The sequence below is a fragment of the Barbus barbus genome (assembly GCF_936440315.1).
Source record: "Barbus barbus genome assembly, chromosome: 4".
Classification (NCBI taxonomy): Eukaryota; Metazoa; Chordata; class Actinopteri; order Cypriniformes; family Cyprinidae; genus Barbus; species Barbus barbus.
In genome coordinates, this window is record NC_136732.1 from 4,782,601 (window position 1) to 4,805,015 (window position 22,415).

General features: G+C 28.1%; 1 protein-coding gene and 1 long non-coding RNA gene across 3 annotated transcripts in view; one reads left to right on the plus strand and one right to left on the minus strand.

Moving 5' to 3' along the window:
• LOC306866555 (NACHT, LRR and PYD domains-containing protein 3-like) overlaps positions 1-22,415 on the plus strand; it is a 241,628-nt gene that overhangs the window by 218,937 nt on the left and 276 nt on the right. The window contains exon 22 of one of the 2 annotated variants that reach the window (XR_013783946.1): positions 21,657-21,972. Coding sequence is in view for 1 of the 2 variants with exons in the window: in XM_079411817.1 (XP_079267943.1) it covers positions 21,226-21,241 (16 nt within the window). In the remaining variant the exon portion in view is untranslated. Of the gene's footprint in view, positions 1-21,225; positions 21,973-22,415 lie in introns of those variants that run through there. The other variant, XM_079411817.1, reaches the window with a different exon arrangement.
• Positions 21,219-22,415, minus strand: part of LOC306867355 — a 1,261,287-nt gene continuing 1,260,090 nt past the window's right edge. Inside the window, exons 3-4 of the long non-coding RNA XR_013784011.1 lie at positions 22,198-22,371; positions 21,219-21,805 (exon numbers count right to left, since the gene is read on the minus strand). This is a non-coding gene — a long non-coding RNA (uncharacterized lncRNA). The remainder of the gene's footprint in view (positions 21,806-22,197; positions 22,372-22,415) is intronic.

Below are 22,415 nucleotides of genomic sequence, written 5' to 3' on the forward strand. Positions count from 1 at the left end.
GAACACAGAACGCACACTTATGAGAACTGAGATGTACTGCGTTCCTGCTTAACTGACCGCATAGTCTCAGCATAAGCAGCGGCCAATGAACAATATTACAAAATGTCATAATTTATTAAAACATTTCATACTATTATATATATATTACTATATATTACTTAATTGTATTGTGTTTTATTTTACAGCGTTATATGTTTTATTGTTAAGATTCATTTTAATATGCCAATAAAAATACAGACTTTCTCCGGGTCTTATAACTTTATTAAAATTAACCAAAACAAAACGATAAATGTTTACTTTCAACTTCAAGAGCCGTCAAGTATTTGCGAGAGCGAGTTTAAAGCTTACAGGCTTCCGTACACCGGCCGCCCACAACGTCTTCTGGGATTTGTAACGGCTCGATTCTCTCAAGTCTGCACTCGATGCATCCTCAATTTCAAGAACATATCCGGGCACTTTCATGCATTGCGTTCTTGAGAATTGGAACTGAACTTCGGCGGTTAATGATGACGTAGAACAAGAACACAAGGACGCAAGATCGCTGAAGAACGCATATTGAGAAACAGCCTGTGTCTCTCCAGTAGGCTATTTCATTTATTTAATTAATAAAAGTCACGGGCAGCGTTCTCAAGACGTTTGTCCTCATGAATGAATCTCGGATCTCACAAACCAAAACAATAGACATGATTTTCTCAGGCTACATGTAAAATCATATGAATTATTATAAAAATTATTCAAATGAATACGTATGGATGACATAATATTTAACTTTATTTCCATCATTAGTAACAGTTTCCCCTGTGGGATAAAGTTAATATTAGTTGTATATTAATAATACTTCATTAAATTTATTTACTATTCCTGTTGTAGTATTATTCATAAGTAAAAACCAACAAGATTTTTTTTTTCACCATGTTTCCAAATTCTCTACCCCAGGTACAAAAGAAATGTAAAGAATGTACAAACTGAAAACATTAAATACTTTTGTGATCTATTTCCATTTTCAAAAGAGAAATACTGTCATGGATGTTTACAGAGCAGCGGTCACCTTTTTTAATTCTAATGGGAGAGATGGACTTTTGTTTGTTGTTTGTTTATTATTATTTTGTGCTGTATTGTTGGTTACTGTGTTATTTCTGTTTCAAAAGCCAGTAATAAATAACACTTTAACATCTAAAGAGTGTTCATGTGATTTTATACATTATTAAATGTTAGGAAATGAATAAATGCATAATAATCGTCATAATCGTAAAACCGTGATTATTCATCAGACAATAATCGTACCAGCAAAATCTATAATCGTTGCATCCCTACTATCTATCTGACTATTTCTATCTTTCTATCTATCTGTCTGACTATTTCTTTCTATCTCTGACTATTTCTATCTATCTATCTATCTATCTATCTATCTATCTGACTATTTCTATCTTTCTATCTATCTATCTATCTATCTATCTATCTATCTATCTATCTATCTGACTATTTCTATCTATCTATCTATCTATCTATCTATCTATCTATCTGACTATTTCTATATTTCTATCTATCTGTCTGACTATTTCTTTCTATCTCTGACTATTTCTATCTATCTATCTATCTATCTATCTATCTATCTATTTCTATCTTTCTATCTATCTATCTGTCTGACTATTTCTTTCTATCTCTGACTATTTCTATCTATCTATCTCTGACTATTTCTATCTATCTATCTATCTATCTGACTATTTCTATCTATCTATCTATCTATCTATCTATCTATCTATCTATCTATCTATCTGACTATTTCTATTTATCTCTGACTATTTCTAGCTATCTATTTATCTCTGACTATTTCTATCTTTCTATCTATCTGTCTGACTATTTCTTTCTATCTCTGACTATTTCTATCTATCTATCTATCTATCTATCTATCTATCTGACTATTTCTATCTTTCTATCTATCTATCTATCTATCTATCTATCTATCTATCTATCTGACTATTTCTATCTATCTATCTATCTATCTATCTATCTATCTATCTGACTATTTCTATATTTCTATCTATCTGTCTGACTATTTCTTTCTATCTCTGACTATTTCTATCTATCTATCTATCTATCTATCTATCTATCTATCTATCTATCTATCTATCTATTTCTATCTTTCTATCTATCTATCTGTCTGACTATTTCTTTCTATCTCTGACTATTTCTATCTATCTATCTCTGACTATTTCTATCTATCTATCTATCTGACTATTTCTATCTATCTATCTATCTATCTATCTATCTATCTATCTATCTATCTATCTATCTATCTATCTGACTATTTCTATTTATCTCTGACTATTTCTAGCTATCTATTTATCTCTGACTATTTCTATCTATCTAACTATTCTATCTATCTATTTCTATCTATCTGACTATTTCTGTCTATCTATCTCTGACTATTTCTATCTATCTATCTATCGGACTATTTCTATCTATCTATCTATCTATCTATCTATCTATCTATCTGACTATTTCTATCTATCTCTGACTATTTCTATCTATCTATCTCTGACTATTTCTATCTATCTATCTATCTATCTATCTATCTATATATATATATCTACCTATCTATCTATCTGACTATTTCAATCTATCTATCTATCTATCTATCTATCTATCTATCTATCTATCTATCTATCTATGTATCTATCTGACTATTTCTATCTATCTATCTCTGTCTATTTCTATCTATCTATCTATCTCTCTGACTATTTCTATCTATCTATCTCTGACTATTTCTATCTATCTCTGACTATTTCTATCTATCTATCTCTGACTATTTCTATCTATCTCTGACTATTTCTATCTATCTATCTCTGACTATTTCTATCTATCTATCTATCTATCTATCTATCTATCTATCTATCTATCTATCTATCTATCTATCTCTGACTATTTCTATCTTTCTATCTATCTATCTCTCTGACTATTTCTATCTTTCTATCTATCTATCTATCTGACTATTTCTATCTATCTATCTATCTATCTATCTATCTACCTATCTGACTATTTCTATCTATCTATCTATCTATCTATCTATCTATCTATCTATCTATCTATCTATCTATCTGACTATTTCTATTTATCTCTGACTATTTCTAGCTATCTTTTTATCTCTGACTATTTCTATCTATCTAACTATTCTATCTATCTATTTCTATCTATCTGACTATTTCTGTCTATCTATCTCTGACTATTTCTATCTATCTATCTATCGGACTATTTCTATCTATCTCTGACTATTTCTATCTATCTATCTATCTATCTATCTATCTATCTATCTATCTATCTATCTATCTATCTGACTATTTCTATTTATCTCTGACTATTTCTATTTATCTCTGACTATTTCTATCTATCTATCTCTGACTATTTCTATTTATCTCTGACTATTTCTATCTATCTATCTATCGGACTATTTCTATCTATCTATCTCTGACTATTTCTATCTATCTATCTATCTATCTATCTATCTATCTATCTGTCTGACTATTTCTATCTTTCTATCTATCTATCTGTCTGACTATTTCTATCTTTCTATCTATCTATCTATCTGACTATTTCTATATTTCTATCTATCTATCTATCTATCTATCTATCTATCTATCTATCTATCTATCTATCTATCTACCTATCTGACTATTTCTATCTATCTATCTATCTATCTATCTATCTATCTATCTATCTATCTATCTGACTATTTCTATTTATCTCTGACTATTTCTAGCTATCTTTTTATCTCTGACTATTTCTATCTAACTATTCTATCTATCTATTTCTATCTATCTGACTATTTCTGTCTATCTATCTCTGACTATTTCTATCTATCTATCTATCGGACTATTTCTATCTATCTCTGACTATTTCTATCTATCTATCTATCTATCTATCTATCTATCTATCTGACTATTTCTATTTATCTCTGACTATTTCTATTTATCTCTGACTATTTATATCTATCTATCTCTGACTATTTCTATCTATCTATCTATCTATCTATCTATCTATCTATCTATCTGACTATTTCTATTTATCTCTGACTATTTCTATTTATCTCTGACTATTTCTATCTATCTATCTCTGACTATTTCTATTTATCTCTGACTATTTCTATCTATCTATCTATCGGACTATTTCTATCTATCTATCTCTGACTATTTCTATCTATCTATCTATCTATCTATCTATCTATCTATCTATCTATCTATCTGTCTGACTATTTCTATCTTTCTATCTATCTATCTGTCTGACTATTTCTATCTTTCTATCTATCTATCTATCTGACTATTTCTATATTTCTATCTATCTATCTATCTATCTATCTATCTATCTCTCTATCTACCTATCTGACTATTTCTATCTATCTATCTATCTATCTATCTATCTATCTACCTATCTGACTATTTCTATCTATCTATCTATCTATCTATCTATCTATCTATCTATCTGACTATTTCTATTTATCTCTGACTATTTCTAGCTATCTTTTTATCTCTGACTATTTCTATCTAACTATTCTATCTATCTATTTCTATCTATCTGACTATTTCTGTCTATCTATCTCTGACTATTTCTATCTATCTATCTATCGGACTATTTCTATATATCTATCTATCTATCTATCTATCTATCTATCTATCTATCTATCTATCTATCTGACTATTTCTATTTATCTCTGACTATTTCTATTTATCTCTGACTATTTATATCTATCTATCTCTGACTATTTCTATTTATCTCTGACTATTTCTATCTATCTATCTATCGGACTATTTCTATCTATCTATCTCTGACTATTTCTATCTATCTATCTATCTATCTATCTATCTATCTATCTCTGACTATTTCTATCTTTCTATCTATCTATCTGTCTGACTATTTCTATCTTTCTATCTATCTATCTATCTATCTATCTGACTATTTCTATCTTTCTATCTATCTATCTATCTATCTATCTATCTATCTATCTATCTATCTATCTATCTATCTACCTATCTGACTATTTCTATCTATCTATCTATCTATCTATCTATCTATCTATCTATCTATCTGACTATTTCTATTTATCTCTGACTATTTCTAGCTATCTTTTTATCTCTGACTATTTCTATCTATCTAACTATTCTATCTATCTATTTCTATCTATCTGACTATTTCTGTCTATCTATCTCTGACTATTTCTATCTATCTATCTATCGGACTATTTCTATCTATCTCTGACTATTTCTATCTATCTATCTATCTATCTATCTATCTATCTATCTATCTATCTATCTGACTATTTCTATTTATCTCTGACTATTTCTATTTATCTCTGACTATTTATATCTATCTATCTCTGACTATTTCTATTTATCTCTGACTATTTCTATCTATCTATCTATCGGACTATTTCTATCTATCTATTTATCTCTGACTATTTCTATCTAACTATTCTATCTATCTGACTATTTCTGTCTATCTATCTCTGACTATTTCTATCTATCTGACTATTTCTATCTATCTATCTATCTATCTATCTATCTATCTATCGGCCTATTTCTATCTATCTATCGGACTATTTCTATCTATCTATCTCTGACTATTTCTATCTATCTATCTATCTATCTATCTATCTGTCTGACTATTTCTATCTTTCTATCTATCTATCTGTCTGACTATTTCTATCTTTCTATCTATCTATCTATCTGACTATTTCTATCTATCTATCTATCTATCTATCTATCTATCTATCTACCTATCTGACTATTTCTATCTATCTATCTATCTATCTATCTATCTATCTATCTATCTATCTATCTGACTATTTCTATTTATCTCTGACTATTTCTAGCTATCTTTTTATCTCTGACTATTTCTATCTAACTATTCTATCTATCTATTTCTATCTATCTGACTATTTCTGTCTATCTATCTCTGACTATTTCTATCTATCTATCTATCGGACTATTTCTATCTATCTCTGACTATTTCTATATATCTATCTATCTATCTATCTATCTATCTATCTATCTATCTATCTGACTATTTCTATTTATCTCTGACTATTTCTATTTATCTCTGACTATTTATATCTATCTATCTCTGACTATTTCTATTTATCTCTGACTATTTCTATCTATCTATCTATCGGACTATTTCTATCTATCTATCTCTGACTATTTCTATCTATCTATCTATCTATCTATCTATCTATCTATCTCTGACTATTTCTATCTTTCTATCTATCTATCTGTCTGACTATTTCTATCTTTCTATCTATCTATCTATCTATCTATCTGACTATTTCTATCTTTCTATCTATCTATCTATCTATCTATCTATCTATCTATCTATCTATCTATCTATCTATCTACCTATCTGACTATTTCTATCTATCTATCTATCTATCTATCTATCTATCTATCTATCTATCTATCTGACTATTTCTATTTATCTCTGACTATTTCTAGCTATCTTTTTATCTCTGACTATTTCTATCTATCTAACTATTCTATCTATCTATTTCTATCTATCTGACTATTTCTGTCTATCTATCTCTGACTATTTCTATCTATCTATCTATCGGACTATTTCTATCTATCTCTGACTATTTCTATCTATCTATCTATCTATCTATCTATCTATCTATCTATCTATCTATCTGACTATTTCTATTTATCTCTGACTATTTCTATTTATCTCTGACTATTTATATCTATCTATCTCTGACTATTTCTATTTATCTCTGACTATTTCTATCTATCTATCTATCGGACTATTTCTATCTATCTATTTATCTCTGACTATTTCTATCTAACTATTCTATCTATCTGACTATTTCTGTCTATCTATCTCTGACTATTTCTATCTATCTGACTATTTCTATCTATCTATCTATCTATCTATCTATCTATCGGCCTATTTCTATCTATCTATCGGACTATTTCTATCTATCTATCTCTGACTATTTCTATCTATCTATCTATCTATCTATCTATCTGTCTGACTATTTCTATCTTTCTATCTATCTATCTGTCTGACTATTTCTATCTTTCTATCTATCTATCTATCTGACTATTTCTATCTATCTATCTATCTATCTATCTATCTATCTATCTACCTATCTGACTATTTCTATCTATCTATCTATCTATCTATCTATCTATCTATCTATCTATCTATCTATCTGACTATTTCTATTTATCTCTGACTATTTCTAGCTATCTTTTTATCTCTGACTATTTCTATCTAACTATTCTATCTATCTATTTCTATCTATCTGACTATTTCTGTCTATCTATCTCTGACTATTTCTATCTATCTATCTATCGGACTATTTCTATCTATCTCTGACTATTTCTATATATCTATCTATCTATCTATCTATCTATCTATCTATCTGACTATTTCTATTTATCTCTGACTATTTCTATTTATCTCTGACTATTTATATCTATCTATCTCTGACTATTTCTATTTATCTCTGACTATTTCTATCTATCTATCTATCGGACTATTTCTATCTATCTATCTCTGACTATTTCTATCTATCTATCTATCTATCTATCTATCTATCTATCTGTCTGACTATTTCTATCTTTCTATCTATCTATCTGTCTGACTATTTCTATCTTTCTATCTATCTATCTATCTGACTATTTCTATATTTCTATCTATCTATCTATCTATCTATCTATCTATCTATCTCTCTATCTACCTATCTGACTATTTCTATCTATCTATCTATCTATCTATCTATCTATCTGACTATTTCTATTTATCTCTGACTATTTCTAGCTATCTTTTTATCTCTGACTATTTCTATCTAACTATTCTATCTATCTATTTCTATCTATCTGACTATTTCTGTCTATCTATCTCTGACTATTTCTATCTATCTATCTATCGGACTATTTCTATCTATCTCTGACTATTTCTATCTATCTATCTATCTATCTATCTATCTATCTATCTATCTGACTATTTCTATTTATCTCTGACTATTTCTATTTATCTCTGACTATTTATATCTATCTATCTCTGACTATTTCTATCTATCTATCTATCGGACTATTTCTATCTATCTATCTCTGACTATTTCTATCTATCTATCTATCTATCTATCTATCTATCTATCTATCTATCTATCTGTCTGACTATTTCTATCTTTCTATCTATCTATCTGTCTGACTATTTCTATCTTTCTATCTATCTATCTATCTGACTATTTCTATCTATCTATCTATCTATCTATCTATCTATCTATCTATCTATCTATCTATCTGACTATTTCTATTTATCTCTGACTATTTCTATTTATCTCTGACTATTTCTATCTATCTATCTCTGACTATTTCTATTTATCTCTGACTATTTCTATCTATCTATCTATCGGACTATTTCTATCTATCTATCTCTGACTATTTCTATCTATCTATCTATCTATCTATCTATCTATCTATCTATCTATCTGTCTGACTATTTCTATCTTTCTATCTATCTATCTGTCTGACTATTTCTATCTTTCTATCTATCTATCTATCTGACTATTTCTATATTTCTATCTATCTATCTATCTATCTATCTATCTATCTATCTATCTACCTATCTGACTATTTCTATCTATCTATCTATCTATCTATCTATCTATCTATCTATCTATCTATCTATCTATCTATCTGACTATTTCTATTTATCTCTGACTATTTCTAGCTATCTTTTTATCTCTGACTATTTCTATCTAACTATTCTATCTATCTATTTCTATCTATCTGACTATTTCTGTCTATCTATCTCTGACTATTTCTATCTATCTATCTATCGGACTATTTCTATCTATCTCTGACTATTTCTATCTATCTATCTATCTATCTATCTATCTATCTGACTATTTCTATTTATCTCTGACTATTTCTATTTATCTCTGACTATTTATATCTATCTATCTCTGACTATTTCTATCTATCTATCTATCTATCTATCTATCTGACTATTTCTATTTATCTCTGACTATTTCTATTTATCTCTGACTATTTCTATCTATCTATCTCTGACTATTTCTATTTATCTCTGACTATTTCTATCTATCTATCTATCGGACTATTTCTATCTATCTATCTCTGACTATTTCTATCTATCTATCTATCTATCTATCTATCTATCTATCTATCTATCTGTCTGACTATTTCTATCTTTCTATCTATCTATCTGTCTGACTATTTCTATCTTTCTATCTATCTATCTATCTGACTATTTCTATATTTCTATCTATCTATCTATCTATCTATCTATCTATCTCTCTATCTACCTATCTGACTATTTCTATCTATCTATCTATCTATCTATCTATCTATCTATCTATCTACCTATCTGACTATTTCTATCTATCTATCTATCTATCTATCTATCTATCTATCTATCTATCTATCTATCTGACTATTTCTATTTATCTCTGACTATTTCTAGCTATCTTTTTATCTCTGACTATTTCTATCTAACTATTCTATCTATCTATTTCTATCTATCTGACTATTTCTGTCTATCTATCTCTGACTATTTCTATCTATCTATCTATCGGACTATTTCTATATATCTATCTATCTATCTATCTATCTATCTATCTATCTATCTATCTATCTATCTGACTATTTCTATTTATCTCTGACTATTTCTATTTATCTCTGACTATTTATATCTATCTATCTCTGACTATTTCTATTTATCTCTGACTATTTCTATCTATCTATCTATCGGACTATTTCTATCTATCTATCTCTGACTATTTCTATCTATCTATCTATCTATCTATCTATCTATCTCTGACTATTTCTATCTTTCTATCTATCTATCTGTCTGACTATTTCTATCTTTCTATCTATCTATCTATCTATCTATCTGACTATTTCTATCTTTCTATCTATCTATCTATCTATCTATCTATCTATCTATCTATCTATCTATCTACCTATCTGACTATTTCTATCTATCTATCTATCTATCTATCTATCTATCTATCTATCTATCTATCTGACTATTTCTATTTATCTCTGACTATTTCTAGCTATCTTTTTATCTCTGACTATTTCTATCTATCTAACTATTCTATCTATCTATTTCTATCTATCTGACTATTTCTGTCTATCTATCTCTGACTATTTCTATCTATCTATCTATCGGACTATTTCTATCTATCTCTGACTATTTCTATCTATCTATCTATCTATCTATCTATCTATCTATCTATCTATCTATCTATCTATCTATCTGACTATTTCTATTTATCTCTGACTATTTCTATTTATCTCTGACTATTTATATCTATCTATCTCTGACTATTTCTATTTATCTCTGACTATTTCTATCTATCTATCTATCGGACTATTTCTATCTATCTATTTATCTCTGACTATTTCTATCTAACTATTCTATCTATCTGACTATTTCTGTCTATCTATCTCTGACTATTTCTATCTATCTGACTATTTCTATCTATCTATCTATCTATCTATCTATCTATCTATCTATCTATCTATCTATCGGCCTATTTCTATCTATCTATCGGACTATTTCTATCTATCTATCTCTGACTATTTCTATCTATCTATCTATCTATCTATCTATCTGTCTGACTATTTCTATCTTTCTATCTATCTATCTGTCTGACTATTTCTATCTTTCTATCTATCTATCTATCTGACTATTTCTATCTATCTATCTATCTATCTATCTATCTATCTATCTATCTACCTATCTGACTATTTCTATCTATCTATCTATCTATCTATCTATCTATCTATCTATCTGACTATTTCTATTTATCTCTGACTATTTCTAGCTATCTTTTTATCTCTGACTATTTCTATCTAACTATTCTATCTATCTATTTCTATCTATCTGACTATTTCTGTCTATCTATCTCTGACTATTTCTATCTATCTATCTATCGGACTATTTCTATCTATCTCTGACTATTTCTATATATCTATCTATCTATCTATCTATCTATCTATCTGACTATTTCTATTTATCTCTGACTATTTCTATTTATCTCTGACTATTTATATCTATCTATCTCTGACTATTTCTATTTATCTCTGACTATTTCTATCTATCTATCTATCGGACTATTTCTATCTATCTATCTCTGACTATTTCTATCTATCTATCTATCTATCTATCTATCTATCTGTCTGACTATTTCTATCTTTCTATCTATCTATCTGTCTGACTATTTCTATCTTTCTATCTATCTATCTATCTGACTATTTCTATATTTCTATCTATCTATCTATCTATCTATCTATCTATCTATCTATCTCTCTATCTACCTATCTGACTATTTCTATCTATCTATCTATCTATCTATCTATCTATCTGACTATTTCTATTTATCTCTGACTATTTCTAGCTATCTTTTTATCTCTGACTATTTCTATCTAACTATTCTATCTATCTATTTCTATCTATCTGACTATTTCTGTCTATCTATCTCTGACTATTTCTATCTATCTATCTATCGGACTATTTCTATCTATCTCTGACTATTTCTATCTATCTATCTATCTATCTATCTATCTGACTATTTCTATTTATCTCTGACTATTTCTATTTATCTCTGACTATTTATATCTATCTATCTCTGACTATTTCTATCTATCTATCTATCGGACTATTTCTATCTATCTATCTCTGACTATTTCTATCTATCTATCTATCTATCTATCTATCTATCTGTCTGACTATTTCTATCTTTCTATCTATCTATCTGTCTGACTATTTCTATCTTTCTATCTATCTATCTATCTGACTATTTCTATCTATCTATCTATCTATCTATCTATCTATCTATCTATCTATCTACCTATCTGACTATTTCTATCTATCTATCTATCTATCTATCTATCTATCTATCTATCTATCTATCTATCTATCTATCTGACTATTTCTATTTATCTCTGACTATTTCTAGCTATCTTTTTATCTCTGACTATTTCTATCTAACTATTCTATCTATCTATTTCTATCTATCTGACTATTTCTGTCTATCTATCTCTGACTATTTCTATCTATCTATCTATCGGACTATTTCTATCTATCTCTGACTATTTCTATATATCTATCTATCTATCTATCTATCTATCTATCTATCTATCTATCTGACTATTTCTATTTATCTCTGACTATTTCTATTTATCTCTGACTATTTATATCTATCTATCTCTGACTATTTCTATTTATCTCTGACTATTTCTATCTATCTATCTATCGGACTATTTCTATCTATCTATCTCTGACTATTTCTATCTATCTATCTATCTATCTATCTATCTATCTATCTATCTATCTATCTATCTCTGACTATTTCTATCTTTCTATCTATCTATCTGTCTGACTATTTCTATCTTTCTATCTATCTATCTATCTATCTGACTATTTCTATCTTTCTATCTATCTATCTATCTATCTATCTATCTATCTATCTATCTACCTATCTGACTATTTCTATCTATCTATCTATCTATCTATCTATCTATCTATCTATCTATCTGACTATTTCTATTTATCTCTGACTATTTCTAGCTATCTTTTTATCTCTGACTATTTCTATCTATCTAACTATTCTATCTATCTATTTCTATCTATCTGACTATTTCTGTCTATCTATCTCTGACTATTTCTATCTATCTATCTATCGGACTATTTCTATCTATCTCTGACTATTTCTATCTATCTATCTATCTATCTATCTATCTATCTATCTATCTGACTATTTCTATTTATCTCTGACTATTTCTATTTATCTCTGACTATTTATATCTATCTATCTCTGACTATTTCTATTTATCTCTGACTATTTCTATCTATCTATCTATCGGACTATTTCTATCTATCTATTTATCTCTGACTATTTCTATCTAACTATTCTATCTATCTGACTATTTCTGTCTATCTATCTCTGACTATTTCTATCTATCTGACTATTTCTATCTATCTATCTATCTATCTATCTATCTATCTATCTATCTATCGGCCTATTTCTATCTATCTATCGGACTATTTCTATCTATCTATCTATCTGACTATTTCTATCTATCTATCTATCTATCTATCTATCTATCTATCTATCTATCTGACTATTTCTATCTATCTATCTATCTATCTCTGACTATTTCTATCTTTCTATCTATCTATCTGACTATTTCTATCTTTCTATCTATCTATCTGTCTGACTATTTCTTTCTATCTCTGACTATTTCTATCTATCTATCTATCTATCTATCTATCTATCTATCTATCTATCTATATATCTACCTATCTATCTATCTGACTATTTCAATCTATCTATCTATCTATCTATCTATCTATCTATCTATCTGACTATTTCTATCTATCTATCTATCTATCTATCTATCTATCTCTGTCTATTTCTATCTATCTATCTATCTATCTATCTATCTATCTATCTGTCTGACTATTTCTATTTATCTCTGACTATTTCTATTTATCTCTGACTATTTATATCTATCTATCTCTGACTATTTCTATTTATCTCTGACTATTTCTATCTATCTATCTATCGGACTATTTCTATCTATCTATTTATCTCTGACTATTTCTATCTAACTATTCTATCTATCTGACTATTTCTGTCTATCTATCTCTGACTATTTCTATCTATCTGACTATTTCTATCTATCTATCTATCTATCTATCTATCTATCTATCGGCCTATTTCTATCTATCTATCGGACTATTTCTATCTATCTATCTCTGACTATTTCTATCTATCTATCTATCTATCTGTCTGACTTTCTATCTTTCTATCTATCTATCTGTCTGACTATTTCTATCTTTCTATCTATCTATCTATCTGACTATTTCTATCTATCTATCTATCTATCTATCTATCTATCTATCTACCTATCTGACTATTTCTATCTATCTATCTATCTATCTATCTATCTATCTATCTATCTATCTATCTATCTATCTGACTATTTCTATTTATCTCTGACTATTTCTAGCTATCTTTTTATCTCTGACTATTTCTATCTAACTATTCTATCTATCTATTTCTATCTATCTGACTATTTCTGTCTATCTATCTCTGACTATTTCTATCTATCTATCTATCGGACTATTTCTATCTATCTCTGACTATTTCTATATATCTATCTATCTATCTATCTATCTATCTATCTATCTATCTGACTATTTCTATTTATCTCTGACTATTTCTATTTATCTCTGACTATTTATATCTATCTATCTCTGACTATTTCTATTTATCTCTGACTATTTCTATCTATCTATCTATCGGACTATTTCTATCTATCTATCTCTGACTATTTCTATCTATCTATCTATCTATCTATCTATCTATCTATCTATCTGTCTGACTATTTCTATCTTTCTATCTATCTATCTGTCTGACTATTTCTATCTTTCTATCTATCTATCTATCTGACTATTTCTATATTTCTATCTATCTATCTATCTATCTATCTATCTATCTCTCTATCTACCTATCTGACTATTTCTATCTATCTATCTATCTATCTATCTATCTATCTATCTGACTATTTCTATTTATCTCTGACTATTTCTAGCTATCTTTTTATCTCTGACTATTTCTATCTAACTATTCTATCTATCTATTTCTATCTATCTGACTATTTCTGTCTATCTATCTCTGACTATTTCTATCTATCTATCTATCGGACTATTTCTATCTATCTCTGACTATTTCTATCTATCTATCTATCTATCTATCTATCTATCTGACTATTTCTATTTATCTCTGACTATTTCTATTTATCTCTGACTATTTATATCTATCTATCTCTGACTATTTCTATCTATCTATCTATCGGACTATTTCTATCTATCTATCTCTGACTATTTCTATCTATCTATCTATCTATCTATCTATCTATCTATCTATCTATCTATCTGTCTGACTATTTCTATCTTTCTATCTATCTATCTGTCTGACTATTTCTATCTTTCTATCTATCTATCTATCTGACTATTTCTATCTATCTATCTATCTATCTATCTATCTATCTATCTATCTATCTATCTATCTGACTATTTCTATTTATCTCTGACTATTTCTATTTATCTCTGACTATTTCTATCTATCTATCTCTGACTATTTCTATTTATCTCTGACTATTTCTATCTATCTATCTATCGGACTATTTCTATCTATCTATCTCTGACTATTTCTATCTATCTATCTATCTATCTATCTATCTATCTGTCTGACTATTTCTATCTTTCTATCTATCTATCTGTCTGACTATTTCTATCTTTCTATCTATCTATCTATCTGACTATTTCTATATTTCTATCTATCTATCTATCTATCTATCTATCTATCTATCTATCTATCTATCTATCTATCTACCTATCTGACTATTTCTATCTATCTATCTATCTATCTATCTATCTATCTATCTATCTATCTATCTATCTATCTATCTATCTGACTATTTCTATTTATCTCTGACTATTTCTAGCTATCTTTTTATCTCTGACTATTTCTATCTAACTATTCTATCTATCTATTTCTATCTATCTGACTATTTCTGTCTATCTATCTCTGACTATTTCTATCTATCTATCTATCGGACTATTTCTATCTATCTCTGACTATTTCTATCTATCTATCTATCTATCTATCTATCTATCTGACTATTTCTATTTATCTCTGACTATTTCTATTTATCTCTGACTATTTATATCTATCTATCTCTGACTATTTCTATCTATCTATCTATCTATCTATCTGACTATTTCTATTTATCTCTGACTATTTCTATTTATCTCTGACTATTTCTATCTATCTATCTCTGACTATTTCTATTTATCTCTGACTATTTCTATCTATCTATCTATCGGACTATTTCTATCTATCTATCTCTGACTATTTCTATCTATCTATCTATCTATCTATCTATCTATCTATCTATCTATCTATCTATCTGTCTGACTATTTCTATCTTTCTATCTATCTATCTGTCTGACTATTTCTATCTTTCTATCTATCTATCTATCTGACTATTTCTATATTTCTATCTATCTATCTATCTATCTATCTATCTATCTCTCTATCTACCTATCTGACTATTTCTATCTATCTATCTATCTATCTATCTATCTATCTATCTATCTATCTATCTATCTACCTATCTGACTATTTCTATCTATCTATCTATCTATCTATCTATCTATCTATCTGACTATTTCTATTTATCTCTGACTATTTCTAGCTATCTTTTTATCTCTGACTATTTCTATCTAACTATTCTATCTATCTATTTCTATCTATCTGACTATTTCTGTCTATCTATCTCTGACTATTTCTATCTATCTATCTATCGGACTATTTCTATCTATCTATCTATCTATCTATCTATCTATCTATCTATCTATCTATCTGACTATTTCTATTTATCTCTGACTATTTCTATTTATCTCTGACTATTTATATCTATCTATCTCTGACTATTTCTATTTATCTCTGACTATTTCTATCTATCTATCTATCGGACTATTTCTATCTATCTATCTCTGACTATTTCTATCTATCTATCTATCTATCTATCTATCTATCTCTGACTATTTCTATCTTTCTATCTATCTATCTGTCTGACTATTTCTATCTTTCTATCTATCTATCTATCTATCTATCTGACTATTTCTATCTTTCTATCTATCTATCTATCTATCTATCTATCTATCTATCTATCTATCTATCTATCTACCTATCTGACTATTTCTATCTATCTATCTATCTATCTATCTATCTATCTATCTATCTATCTATCTGACTATTTCTATTTATCTCTGACTATTTCTAGCTATCTTTTTATCTCTGACTATTTCTATCTATCTAACTATTCTATCTATCTATTTCTATCTATCTGACTATTTCTGTCTATCTATCTCTGACTATTTCTATCTATCTATCTATCGGACTATTTCTATCTATCTCTGACTATTTCTATCTATCTATCTATCTATCTATCTATCTATCTATCTATCTATCTATCTATCTGACTATTTCTATTTATCTCTGACTATTTCTATTTATCTCTGACTATTTATATCTATCTATCTCTGACTATTTCTATTTATCTCTGACTATTTCTATCTATCTATCTATCGGACTATTTCTATCTATCTATTTATCTCTGACTATTTCTATCTAACTATTCTATCTATCTGACTATTTCTGTCTATCTATCTCTGACTATTTCTATCTATCTGACTATTTCTATCTATCTATCTATCTATCTATCTATCTATCTATCTATCGGCCTATTTCTATCTATCTATCGGACTATTTCTATCTATCTATCTCTGACTATTTCTATCTATCTATCTATCTATCTATCTATCTGTCTGACTATTTCTATCTTTCTATCTATCTATCTGTCTGACTATTTCTATCTTTCTATCTATCTATCTATCTGACTATTTCTATCTATCTATCTATCTATCTATCTATCTATCTATCTATCTACCTATCTGACTATTTCTATCTATCTATCTATCTATCTATCTATCTATCTATCTATCTGACTATTTCTATTTATCTCTGACTATTTCTAGCTATCTTTTTATCTCTGACTATTTCTATCTAACTATTCTATCTATCTATTTCTATCTATCTGACTATTTCTGTCTATCTATCTCTGACTATTTCTATCTATCTATCTATCGGACTATTTCTATCTATCTCTGACTATTTCTATATATCTATCTATCTATCTATCTATCTATCTGACTATTTCTATTTATCTCTGACTATTTCTATTTATCTCTGACTATTTATATCTATCTATCTCTGACTATTTCTATTTATCTCTGACTATTTCTATCTATCTATCTATCGGACTATTTCTATCTATCTATCTCTGACTATTTCTATCTATCTATCTATCTATCTATCTATCTATCTGTCTGACTATTTCTATCTTTCTATCTATCTATCTGTCTGACTATTTCTATCTTTCTATCTATCTATCTATCTGACTATTTCTATATTTCTATCTATCTATCTATCTATCTATCTATCTATCTATCTATCTATCTCTCTATCTACCTATCTGACTATTTCTATCTATCTATCTATCTATCTATCTATCTATCTATCTGACTATTTCTATTTATCTCTGACTATTTCTAGCTATCTTTTTATCTCTGACTATTTCTATCTAACTATTCTATCTATCTATTTCTATCTATCTGACTATTTCTGTCTATCTATCTCTGACTATTTCTATCTATCTATCTATCGGACTATTTCTATCTATCTCTGACTATTTCTATCTATCTATCTATCTATCTATCTATCTATCTATCTATCTGACTATTTCTATTTATCTCTGACTATTTCTATTTATCTCTGACTATTTATATCTATCTATCTCTGACTATTTCTATCTATCTATCTATCGGACTATTTCTATCTATCTATCTCTGACTATTTCTATCTATCTATCTATCTATCTATCTATCTATCTGTCTGACTATTTCTATCTTTCTATCTATCTATCTGTCTGACTATTTCTATCTTTCTATCTATCTATCTATCTGACTATTTCTATCTATCTATCTATCTATCTATCTATCTATCTATCTACCTATCTGACTATTTCTATCTATCTATCTATCTATCTATCTATCTATCTATCTATCTGACTATTTCTATTTATCTCTGACTATTTCTAGCTATCTTTTTATCTCTGACTATTTCTATCTAACTATTCTATCTATCTATTTCTATCTATCTGACTATTTCTGTCTATCTATCTCTGACTATTTCTATCTATCTATCTATCGGACTATTTCTATCTATCTCTGACTATTTCTATATATCTATCTATCTATCTATCTATCTATCTATCTATCTATCTATCTATCTGACTATTTCTATTTATCTCTGACTATTTCTATTTATCTCTGACTATTTATATCTATCTATCTCTGACTATTTCTATTTATCTCTGACTATTTCTATCTATCTATCTATCGGACTATTTCTATCTATCTATCTCTGACTATTTCTATCTATCTATCTATCTATCTATCTATCTATCTCTGACTATTTCTATCTTTCTATCTATCTATCTGTCTGACTATTTCTATCTTTCTATCTATCTATCTATCTATCTGACTATTTCTATCTTTCTATCTATCTATCTATCTATCTATCTATCTATCTATCTATCTATCTATCTACCTATCTGACTATTTCTATCTATCTATCTATCTATCTATCTATCTATCTATCTATCTATCTATCTATCTATCTGACTATTTCTATTTATCTCTGACTATTTCTAGCTATCTTTTTATCTCTGACTATTTCTATCTATCTAACTATTCTATCTATCTATTTCTATCTATCTGACTATTTCTGTCTATCTATCTCTGACTATTTCTATCTATCTATCTATCGGACTATTTCTATCTATCTCTGACTATTTCTATCTATCTATCTATCTATCTATCTATCTATCTATCTGACTATTTCTATTTATCTCTGACTATTTCTATTTATCTCTGACTATTTATATCTATCTATCTCTGACTATTTCTATTTATCTCTGACTATTTCTATCTATCTATCTATTTATCTCTGACTATTTCTATCTAACTATTCTATCTATCTGACTATTTCTGTCTATCTATCTCTGACTATTTCTATCTATCTGACTATTTCTATCTATCTATCTATCTATCTATCTATCTATCGGCCTATTTCTATCTATCTATCGGACTATTTCTATCTATCTATCTATCTGACTATTTCTATCTATCTATCTATCTATCTATCTATCTATCTATCTATCTGACTATTTCTATCTATCTATCTATCTATCTCTGACTATTTCTATCTTTCTATCTATCTATCTGACTATTTCTATCTTTCTATCTATCTATCTGTCTGACTATTTCTTTCTATCTCTGACTATTTCTATCTATCTATCTATCTATCTATCTATCTATCTATCTATCTATCTATATATCTACCTATCTATCTATCTGACTATTTCAATCTATCTATCTATCTATCTATCTATCTATCTATCTATCTATCTGACTATTTCTATCTATCTATCTATCTATCTATCTATCTCTGTCTATTTCTATCTATCTATCTATCTATCTATCTATCTATCTATCTGTCTGACTATTTCTATCTATCTATTTATCTCTGACTATTTCTATCTATCTAACTATTCTATCTATCTATTTCTATCTATCTGACTATTTCTGTCTATCTATCTCTGACTATTTCTATCTATCTATCTATCTATCTATCGGACTATTTCTATCTATCTATCTATCTATCTGACTATTTCTATCTATCTCTGACTATTTCTATCTATCTATCTATCTATCTATCTATCTATCTATCTATCTATCTATCTGACTATTTCTATTTATCTCTGACTATTTCTATTTATCTCTGACTATTTATATCTATCTATCTCTGACTATTTCTATTTATCTCTGACTATTTCTATCTATCTATCTATCGGACTATTTCTATCTATCTATTTATCTCTGACTATTTCTATCTAACTATTCTATCTATCTATTTCTATCTATCTGACTATTTCTGTCTATCTATCTCTGACTATTTCTATCTATCTGACTATTTATATCTATCTATCTATCTATCTATCTATCTATGTATCTATCGGACTATTTCTATCTATCTATCGGACTATTTCTCTCTATCTATCTATCTATCTATCTATCTATCTGACTATTTCTATCTATCTATCTATCTGACTATTTCTATCTATCTATCTATCTATCTATCTATCTATCTATCTATCTGACTATTTCTATCTATCATCTATAAAATCTGATTTGTATTTGTTCCTTGTGGTTTATTATATATGGCTTACACTCATTAGCATGTGTTTCTCTTGATAGTGATTCGACACAGAAATTCGACATAGATTCGACACAGTGATTCAGTCACACAAACACAAAAAGACAAACATATGAATGGAATTCATGTTGAAATGTATTTAAAACAAATATTGTTTTAGAAATATCTATGCAAGATTCATGTAAATGTAAGAGTTTTTAACTGAAAAAAGAAACTGTAATTGAAATAGTAACTAATTTGTAATTTGTTCTGAACACTGATTTCTCTCTCTCTTCTGTTCCACCTTACAGAGCAGATGAAGATTGATTGTCGAGTGTCCCTCAGAATTCAGTCGGCAAAAGATGAGAAATCCTGTATATCATAGTTTGAGATCATCATGAAAGGAGCAGCAGACATGAAACATAAAACTGAATAAGCAATCTTCAAAATAGTTTGAAAGGAAACCATGCTGCTCCGGCTAATATATGAAGACAGAAATGTTCCCATTGTATGTATATTTAAAGGGACAGTTCACCTAAAAATGTAAATTGTCTCGTCATGTCGTTTCAAACATCTATGATGATTGTTACAACTACCTGGCTCTGGGTGAAGTAACATTGTAGAAAGGGGAGGCCACACATAAGACTAAATTTAACAAACATTTAATAAAAAATAGTACAAGAATGAAGTATAAATAAGGAAAAAACAACAAAATATAACAATCTAGGACTGGAGAGGGAAGATAAACGGCATCAAAGTCCAGAACTTCTCCTTCTTTCTGAATCAAACACCAATCACAGGTAACACTCCACACCTGTACCTGACTCCCGCTCTGGAAAAGACCAAACCGCAGAGCAGCATCATCTACTGGACACATGCAAAAAAACAACACTCCGGCCGTAACAATCATATTTTGAGAAATGTCTGTCTTTGATCGGTTGCCAACATTCTTCAAAAAATATTTTTATGTTCTACAGACAAGTGAAAGAAAGCAAGAAACATACAGGTTTCAACATACATGATGACAGATTTGTTTTGGAGAGGCGGGGGGGGGGGGGGCAAAATTGAATTATACCATCTAAATTATATCAGTCTAAGCATCAGTTTTCCTCATAACAAAAAAAATCTTAAAACTCTCTAACAAAGTAAGACTAAATCAATGTTTTTGGAAAGTACTGCATATTATTTTGTGGCTTGCTGAGGGTTTAAAGAGTCGTGTAACTGACCGTATCAGATGGAGGCATAAATGGATGACAAAACTATCAAACAACAGATATTTTGACTTTAAATACTTTGAATTAAATAAGTTACCTACAAATACCTAGAAATTGTAAATCAAATCACTGCAGAAGTGTTAAAGTGTTTGTGAACAGGAAGAAAGGCAGCGAGGATCTGAAACTAAAGTCTTCTGTATCAGAAGTGATGTTGAAGGAGGTTTTGAGGCTTCAGCACATGATCTTTATGACGATTCATCAGTAAAAATCACCAAATGTACAGTAGA